The sequence below is a fragment of the Taudactylus pleione genome, unplaced genomic scaffold (genome assembly GCF_031769625.1).
Source record: "Taudactylus pleione unplaced genomic scaffold, aTauple2 ptg000008l, whole genome shotgun sequence".
Taxonomy (NCBI): Eukaryota; Metazoa; Chordata; class Amphibia; order Anura; family Myobatrachidae; genus Taudactylus; species Taudactylus pleione.
In genome coordinates, this window is record NW_028284411.1 from 8,271,278 (window position 1) to 8,281,511 (window position 10,234).

Sequence of the window (10,234 nt, forward strand, 5' to 3'; positions counted from 1 at the left end):
CATTAATTTAGTGGTAGATATGTGTATTCCTTATAAAGGGTCAGACTGTGGTTAGTGGTAGATATGTGTATTCCTTATAAAGAATCAGGCTGCGGTTAGTGGTAGATATGTGTATTCCTTATAAAGGGTCAGGCTGTGGTTAGTGGTAGATGATATGTGTATTCCCTATAAAGGGTCAGGCTGCGGTTAGTGGTAGATATGTGTATTCCTTATAAAGGATCAGGCTGCGGTTAGTGGTAGATATGTGTATTCCTTATAAAGGGTCAGGCTGCGGTTAGTGGTAGATATGTGTATTCCTTATAAAGGGTCAGGCTGCGGTTAGTGGTAGATATGTGTATTCCTTATAAAGGGTTGGGCTGCGGTTAGTGGTAGATATGTGTATTCCTTATAAAGGGTCAGGCTGCGGTTAGTGGTAGATATGTGTATTCCTTATAAAGGGTCAGACTGCGGTTAGTGGTAGATATGTGTATTCCTTATAAAGGGTCAGGCTGCGGTTAGTGGTAGATATGTGTATTCCTTATAAAAGGGTCAGGCTGCGGTTAGTGGTAGATATGTGTATTCCTTATAAAGGGTCAGGATGGGGTTAGTGGTAGATATGTGTATTCCTTATAAAGGGTCAGGCTGCGGTTAGTGGTAGATATGTGTATTCCTTATAAAAGGGTCAGGCTGCGGTTAGTGGTAGATATGTGTAATCCTTATAAAGGGTCAGGATGAGGTTAGTGGTAGATATGTGTATTCCTTATAAAGGGTGTGGTACAAAAAGTTGACATTCAGAATGTTATCACCACAACGTTGACATGGTCTGAATGTCAACATGTCAAATCTTGTTATCACACTGCCGACACTGACATAATGTTGACATTTTGAATGTCAATATTTGGAATGTCAACCATGTGTTTTCCCATTGACTTCTCAACTAACCCTGACCAGAACCTGACCTTTACCACAGCCTAACTCAAACCACAGCCTAACCCTTACCACAGCCTAACCCCAAGTGCAGCCTGATCCTTACCACAATCGAACCCTAACTACAGTCTGACCCTTACCACAGCCTAACCCTAACTACAGCCTTACCCTTACCACAGCCTAACCCCAAGTGCAGCCTGATCCTTATCACAGCCTAACTCCAACCGCAGCCTGATCCTTACTACAGCCTAACCCTAACTACAGCCTGACCCTTACCACAATCCAACCCTAACTACAGCCTGACTCTTAGCACAATCTAACCCTAACTACAGCCTGACCCTTACCACAGCCTAAACTTAACTACAGCCTGACCCTTAGCACAATTTAACCCTAACTACAGCCTGACCCTTAGCACAATCTAACCCTAACTACAGCCTGATCCTTACCACAGCCTGACCCTTAGCACAATCTAACCCTAACTACAGCCTGACCCTTACCACAATCTAACCCTAACTACAGCATGACCCTTAGTACAATCTAACCCTAACTACAGCCTGACCCTTAAAGCAGCCTAACCGAACCCATAGCCAGACCCTTACCACAGCCTGACCTAACAGCAACCTGACCTTTACCATAGCCTAACCCTAACTACAGCCTGACCCTTACCACAGTCTAACCCTGTCATGAGCCTGACCTTTACTACAGCCTAACCCTATCCGCAGCCTCACCGTTACCATAGCCTAACCCTAACCGCAGCCTGACCCTTACCACAGCCTAACCCTAACCGTAGTCTGACCCTTACCCTACCCTTACCATACCAGCAGCCTGACCCTAACCGCAGCCTGACCCTTACCACAGCCTAACCTTAACCGCAGCATGACCCTTACCACAGGCTAACCCTAACCGTAGTCTGACCCTTACCCTACCCTTACCCTACAAGCAGCCTGACCCTAACCGCAGCATGACCCTTACCACAGCCTAACCCTAACCGTAGTCTGACCCTTACCCTACCCTTACCATACCAGCAGCCTGACCCTAACCGCAGCCTGACCCTTACCACAGCCTAACCCTAACCGTAGCTTGACCCTTACCACAGGCTAACCCTAACCGTAGTCTGACCCTTACCCTTGCCTTACCCTACAAGCAGCCTGACCCTAACCGCAGCATGACCCTTACCACAGCCTAACCCTAACCGTAGTCTGACCCTTACCCTACCCTTACCCTACCAGCAGCCTGACCCTAACTGCAGACTGACCCTTACCAAAGCCTAACCCTAACAGCAGACTGAGTACTATGTTAGTTAGTGCAGCATTACTTTGTGTGCAGGGGCATTTTAAGCGAGGATGGGGCCTGTGTGCAGTAAGGCTGTGTTCACTCAATGCAGCGGGTGCAGAGCAGTAATTATGGGCATATACGCATGTCAGGAGGCGTAAGTACATACCGATGATGATGGTGACGTTATAGTGTGGAAATATACTATATTTTTGTGCACTTTTTTTCTGATCAGTTTTGCTGCCAACTCTGCATCAGTGCCACTCTGCCCGCCAGGTCACCACTTTCCAAGACACTGTGAATAAATATGCTGTCATTTAATGATTGTGCCCCTCTTATCAGCGACCCACGTCCATTATTTTTAGCGGGTAAAAAAAAAAATGTACTAAAATTGAAAAAACTAAAAAAAAGACAACGCAAATGAAATGACCTTGGGACAAATTTTGATGCCGCCTCCGGAAAAGCGCTGGCCCAGACGTGCAACTAGTTTCCATACAGTATATGAAAATTTCAGCTCTGTTCTCTGAGGTCATTTTAAAATAAACCCTTGAGATGTGAATGGTAGAGAACAGATTTCCTTTACAGGGTGGATGATGATGTAACGTAGGGAGCGCACGTGACACCGGCCAGAACTGGGATCACCAGCAATTGATAAAATGAAACCATACCGCACATGTCTATAATTAATACAAGTCATGCCCGGTGTGCAGGGATTAGAGGCCCCCCAAGACCAATTTAGTTCAGTAAATAAATCCAGGCCTGACACCTGCTGGGAGGCTAATTACCTCCCTGTGAGCCGACGCTGTCACTGGTTAGCGATCAGTGAAAATTAACCGAAACAAGAGTGAAATGAATGGCAATGACACAGATTGATGTAACTCTGTCCTGTGACCCAATTACCAGGAATGAGGGAAGCTGGGGCCGGGTAACACACAGAGGTGTCAGTACAGACACAGAGGACTTTCCGGGGATGTCTGTTACCTTAATCCTATAAATACTAAACACTTGGACCCTGAATTAAAACATTATCCAATTTTTTGCTAATATGCATCAAATATTCACAGGGGCGTTGTGTGGACCTACAGACATGTCAACAAGGTCATATTGTCAACAAGTTAATTATGCTGACATTGTGTACGGTGACAGTCAAACTGTCGACATAGCATTTTTCACTATTTTTGCCTAACCCTAAATCAAGCCCTAAAATACTTTGTCGACAATTTGACTCTCCCCATGCACAATGTTGACATAATGAACATGTCAACATTATATGACCATGTCAACATTTCTGTATGTCGCCATGTTACATGTCGACATAACGTTCATATCAACATTGTTACTGTCAGCAATCAGAACGTGTCGACATTCGTGTGCCGACATTTTCAAATGTCGAAATTCTGACCAGATACCGTTATATAGATTAGTCTGTTAATAACAAGGAACAACAATAATTATTAATTCATTCTTCTCAGTAAAGCTATGATAGCAAGGTCTTTCTAATCAATTAATAATATTGATAATAATAATAATAAATACAATAATAATAAAAAAATATAATAAATATAATAATAATAATAATAATAAATATAATGATAATATTTATATTTATACATTACATCAATTATACATAATTACATTATGCTTATTTTTATTTTTCCATGCTTCCTTCTGTGCTTTTTACACATGTTTTAAATCATCAGGCACTGTCTTGGGGTATGACTCACTCTGCTCCATACTGAGACATTTGTACCTAATATAGGCAGCACCAAACTCTCCTGTCGTAACCCCGGTGGTGCAGAAAATGGACAACGTCATACAATGACTGGACTGAGAAGGAGGCAAAAAGATAAAGCAATGTCCTTAGTAAGGTGGAAAGCCCCTTTAATTGTTTTGTGATTTATCTTTTTCTTTAAAGTTGCAGCAAATGTATCATTTGGAGACCGAGGACCGAGGACAGGAGCACTCCCAAAACATGACGTTAATGACAAAAAAAACATTGTTTTATTATTTTCTTTTTCTCAGAACGGGACCCTAAAAATAATTGACAGGAAAAAGAACATCTTTAAGCTGGCTCAGGGAGAGTACATCGCCCCAGAGAAGATCGAGAACGTATATGTGAGAAGTGCGCCAGTCGCTCAGGTGTTTGTACACGGAGACAGCCTCCGGGTAAGTGCGGACACACCGTATACCATAGGGACGTTTGGGACAAAATGGACGGTGGATAATCAGTTTAGGACCGGGTAACGAGATACTAGGGTGAGAGACCACGAGAAAATTCCAATTAACAGTTGGATAGCGACACGTTGTTGGCGAGCTGTGATTACACGAGTGCTGGCATGCGGCCTGTAAGTTACATGTGTTTGGTATGATGAAGGAGCCACTAAACCTTCACATCAAATGCCAAAAACATGTATTTGAGCGTAGCAAACACTATAGAAGACCAGCATTGTTACTTGTGATTTTTTGTTTTTTTTAACAAGCCATAAACTACTAATTTTTAATTTTGTCAACAATAAAATTAGCATTTTACTTATTCCTCAAGCTGCATACACACACAATGATTTTTTGAACGATTATCATTAAACGATATCGTTTAACGATAATCGTTTGAAAAAATCATTCACTTTCTGAGTCAAACGATGAACGATAATCGTTCATGCGCGTTCACGTTTGTAGTTTGTAGTTTGTAGTTCAGTCAGACTTGTCAACTGAACAATTTTCATTAAGGGAATATGCAAAAATCATTTGTAGTTCATAAAAATCGTTCATTACACTTTATAAATTTTCTGAAAGATAATCTGACAGATAATCTGACAGAAAATCGTTCATAAAATCGTTGGTAACAAAATCGTTGTGTGTGTATGCAGCTTTAGAATTTGCTACCTTCTAAATCCTGCTGCCTGTCACTTGGGATTGTCCAGTTATTCAAACTGATCTGAAACCCAGATGATTTTTGCTGGTTCCGGCACCGCCATCTTACGCAATACAGTCGTGATGTTAGGGCCGGATTGACATTTGCGGCTGAGTTTGCGGTTCAATGTTAGAGTCTGCAGCAAAAAAGCTGAAATGACAGAAGTACAAATAAAAACTACTGTATAAAATGTTGTCTGTTCAAGTTTTAACGAGTCCTTTTTGTAGTGGTTTTTATATACTTTTTTAAACTCAGAGAACACTTTACGTAGTTAGAATTCAAAGTTGAGTTTGCTTTGAAAGTTGCTATAAATACTATATGAAGTAACAATTTAAGCTCAAACAGGTTATAACTCATTCGCCTCCAAATCTTTTTTTTTTTGTCAAGAATCTTTATCAAGATTTTAAGCCAATCAGACCAACCGATTGAGAACCATTTTGAAGGAAATTCGAGCTACCATTACGCTGCTTATCACATCAATTGAAAATAGCACTTAATGCTAATGATACTCAGTAGTCAGGGTTAAGGTTTATAGGTTCGCCATGTGTTAGTTTCTGCAAATGTAAAATGAAAAAAGGTTCAAAAATAAGAGGAAAAAAGTAAAAAAAAAAAATAATAATATAGATTCAATGATTAAAAAAAATATTATAAAACTTTTACAAATCCCGAGATGACAATAACAGCTCAGGTATTACCGCTGCAATACATGTTAAATAGGAAAGGATATGGGATCTCCGGCACAAGCTGGCATGGTTACTACCAGTGATGGCAGTGAAGCCGCATTTTCACTCTGGATTTCAAGCTGGTCGTTTCACATGACTGACAACACAGACGTAGAAACTAAAGTGTGCAGACTTATTATTGGAAACTAACTCTAAACAAGACCCTAGAGTTTGAGAACCTGTTAGACTCTGCCAAAGTATATAATCATGTTTCGCTGTTTTGTTTTTCCCCCCAGTCCTGCCTGGTGGGGGTAGTGATGCCGGATCCAGAGGTTCTGCCAGATTTTGCAGCGAAATTTGGTGTTCGAGGCTCCTTTGAAGAGCTCTGCCTCCATGATGTAAGTAATCTATACGGGCTGGCATTTTATTAATGCATTGTGCTAGGTAACATGAACAGGGGCTTCATGAGGGCATGGGGAAACAGGGTGGTTGCAAAGTACACCAACCTGCCTGGGGGCCCGCCTGCAAGGCGGGACTGTGTGCAGCTTCTGCAAAGGTGGGGCCCCAGCAGTCATAAAGTGATGTCTACGCCCCCTAGCACCAGGGCTCGACAGATTAATTTGTATTCTATTATGTTATTTTTATACTATATAGTAGTGCTATTCTAGAAAATGAGGTTCTGGAGCGGAGGGGTTTGCGGGGTGCTCAAGACAGTTATCTTTACTTCTGTGTGTAGAGTTGTGGTACCCTGGGTGTGTGTGTGTGTATATATATATATATATATTAATCGCAAGATCAGGTTTGGGTTGCCGTCTACTTGGGGTATATGGCAGCACCTTGCATGCTGCAGCTAATTAGTAGTACATCGGTCCGGGGCCTTGGTACAAGTATCTACAGTACAGGTAGTTTTATTTGAGAGCACAGAATAAACAAAACGTAAAAATAAATTCAAGCCTGTGAGGCTCTAACTAACATACAATTCCCTCTCTCAAGGTGGTACGACTTCCAACTCACAAAACAGTATTTAGCACAGTACATACAATCACAAGCAATGGATTCTCTCTGCAAGCCTCAACAGGAGGTCTGGCAATCAGGGTTGCTACCAGATAGAAGCTAGGAGCCTGGGGCATATATATCTCCCTTTGACAGCTTCCCCGTATTTTTGTCATTATACCAGGTTGTGAGGGCCTCCATGTGGTAATCTGGCTCTGGGCAGCCACACTGCACCCCCTATGGGTTGGCACCTTCGTGCGGCTACTCCACTCGAACGGCCCTCGAGCCACACCCCATGCACCCATTATAAATATGCCTTTGTGTAATACACACACCCCATAGATTACATCAGATCTGTATTGTTCAGCATTGTAGTATTACCAACATGTAGAGTGTGATGTAATAATGTCATATTTTTACACTAGGCTGTGAAGAAAGCAATTCTAGAGGATTTGATTAAAGTAGGAAAGCAAGCCGGGCTCAAGTCATTTGAACAGGTATGTAGAACGCAGGACCTAGTGTGTTACAATAATGATTTAAAGATTCTGCAGTTTTCACAATGTCATGTGACTACCATGGCAACCACAGTCACAAGGCACATGATGTAGTGAACAGAAAGAATTGGCAAGTCCCTCTGTACTGTGACATCCTCCCCTCCCCCACATCACATGACATACTGAGAGTCTGATAATCTGTGTAGTAATAATCTGACCATGTTTGTGCCTAGCTACTTTCTTTCCTCCAGAGTGATTTTCAAAAGGAGATGGGGGACCCCTCCCCCTCCCCCCTTATATGATCTCAATAATCTCATGCTATAAAAGTAAATCTTGTTTTTGTACTACACCACAAGCCTAGGCGTTCTGGACTGTCTACCCTGTACTTAGCAAGGGACTCCCTTACTTTAACTATTCCCCACAGCCGATGCCCTCAACCTCTCTCATTCTAACTAGTCCTTTCAGCCTCCCTTACTCTAACTACTTCCCTCAGTCTGTGCCCTCAGCCTCTCTTACTCTAACTACTCCCCTCAGTCTGAGCCCTCAACCTCCCTTACTCTAACTACTCCCCTCAGCCTGAGCCCTCAGCCTCCCTTACTCTTACTACTCCCCTCAGCCTGAGCCCTCAGCCTCCCTTACTCTTACTACTCCCCTCAGCCTGAGCCCTCAACCTCCCTTACTCTAATTACTCCTCTCAGCCTGAGCCCTCAATCTCCCTTACTCTCTTACTCCCCTCAGTCTGTGCCCTCAATATGTGACCTCAACCTCACTCTTACTACTCCACTCAGCCTGTGCCCTCACTCTAACTACTACCCTCATCCTAACTCTAACTACTACCCTCACTCTGTCTAGCTACTCCCCTCAGCTTTGCACTCAACTTGATTCACTCCCTCATTCTGTGCAACTGCTGCCCACAGCCTGTGACATCTACCTCCCTCACACTGTGTAACTACTGTACTTCCCTCAATCTCCCTCATCCTGTGTGACTACTCCCCTCAATATGTGCCATCAACCTGTCCCACTGTGTAACTATTCCCCTCAACCTATCCGACACTTAACTACCTCACTCTGTGTAACTACTCCCCTCACCATGTGCCATCAACCTGTCCCACTGTGTAACTATTCCCCTCAACCTATCCCACTGTGTAACTACTCCGCTCAGTCTGTGTCCTCAACATACCTCACTCTGGGCCTGATTCAGACCCGGTCGCAAGCGCTGAGCACTCATAACCGGGTTGACGGTGGCCCAGAGTGCAGGGAGCATGCTGTCGATGTTGAGTGACAGCACGCCCCCTTTGGTGGGTGGGTCGTGGCTGCCCAGATAGGGGCATTCCCATGGGAATGCCTACAGTTTGGGGGCGGCCCCACTGACATCACAAGTGATGTCAGTGGGAGAGTTTTTTTAGCTCTGTTTGAGCCGAAAGCTCTCTGGGGCTTGCGGCCACGAGACCCTACCACAAGGGTCTCTGGGCCTGATTCAGAGCCGTTCGCTATTTGCGGTCGTTCGTTCAAAAACAAGGGGTGGCTATTCAAATGATCCGTTCGCAAATTGCAGTCTGTTCACACCTCTAAGTCTGAACGAGCGAGCAAAACATACGCTTGTTTTTTTGTTAAAAACGCCCCCTGGCCGCTCGCACCATACGTCATGTCTGCTATTTATTAGATTAATCGAGTACATCGACCAGCGTATGAACTGCTCGCTATTCTTGTGGTTGGTTTTTGCTACCACAATCTTGCGAGCAGTTCTGGCTATAAAATAACCCAGTGACGTGGTCAATGACGCTGCTGTATTAATTATGCACACCCATAAAACGCCCGTTTTGACCTTTAAGCACGCCTGCGTTCGGATCTCCACTCCCCATTTTCAAGCACCTTCCCCTGTTACCACCCACATACGCCTCATTCTGTCACTCAAAATAGCAGGCATTCGCTATATTGCGAGCACATGAATTTCGGCCGCACTGACTGGTTCGCGCATGCGTATAACGATCCGTACGCATGCGCAGATGTGCGAACATCGCTCGGAACGAGCGTACTGCCGCTAGCGAGTGGCTCTGAATGAGGGCCTCTATTCGCAAGCCCGATGGACCATCATTCTGGCCGCTCGCATTAGCTGTGAGTGGCAACCCACAGCAATGCGAGCGGCCAGGAGGCCGCTCCATAAAAAAAAGACGCCCTGATTCATAGCGAGCGCTCTGTCAGAGCGTCCGGCTCTGAATCAGGGCCTCTGTGTGACTCTCCCCTCAATCTCCCTCCCTCTCGCTATTCCCCTCCCTCTAATATATTTATAATTAGGTGTCTACTCCTTTCAGCTAGACCCACGCCATCAGTAGATGATCTTTCATTAAGCTCATCACTCCAACTATTGCAATCACAAAGCCTTCTAATATAAGTAACATGTATGTCTTTTTGTCTGGGAACCTCAGAGATTGGGGCAGAACAGTGGGTCCTGGTTAGGTGTGTCCAAATTTGGCTATCAGGACTACTTTAAAATGGGGAACATTATAGTTAAACTTAACAAAAGGCCATGTATAGTGTATTCATAGCTTTATTGTGTCATTTGTAGGTAAAGGATCTTTACGTTCACCCCGAAATGCTGTCTGTTGAAAACGGTTTATTGACGCCCACGCTAAAAGCCAAAAGAGCGGAAGTTGCCAAACACTTCAAGAGCCAAATAGACATCATGTACGGAAAGATCCAGGATTAAGGGGAGCGCGTCCCCTCTACACCTACACCGACAGACCAGGGAGCCACTTCCCATCTTGGCTATGTGGACTGGAGATGACAAGTCTGTACAAGTCTATCGAACTTGAGATCAATTATTTACTTTAAAGCACCAAACAGGACAGACAGTGGCTGTGATCCTGACTGTACGGACACCACGATGTAGGTGTACATTGTACAGTGATTATTATACTGGAATAATAAGATATGCAGTAACCTGTGACTAGAGATTCACACTACAGGGAAGATGTATCAAGCCTTCTAAAGAGATA

At 43.9% G+C, this 10,234-nt stretch overlaps 1 protein-coding gene across 1 annotated transcript in view; it reads left to right on the forward strand.

Moving 5' to 3' along the window:
- The window catches only part of ACSL5 (acyl-CoA synthetase long chain family member 5), an 85,241-nt gene extending 75,228 nt beyond the window's left edge, over positions 1-10,013 (forward strand). The window contains exons 17-20 of the mRNA XM_088464490.1: positions 4,201-4,344; positions 6,048-6,149; positions 7,170-7,241; positions 9,805-10,013. Of these exons, the coding sequence (XP_088320616.1) occupies positions 4,201-4,344; positions 6,048-6,149; positions 7,170-7,241; positions 9,805-9,945 (459 nt within the window). The 3' untranslated portion in view covers positions 9,946-10,013. The remainder of the gene's footprint in view (positions 1-4,200; positions 4,345-6,047; positions 6,150-7,169; positions 7,242-9,804) is intronic.
- The last annotated feature ends 221 nt before the right edge of the window (positions 10,014-10,234 follow it).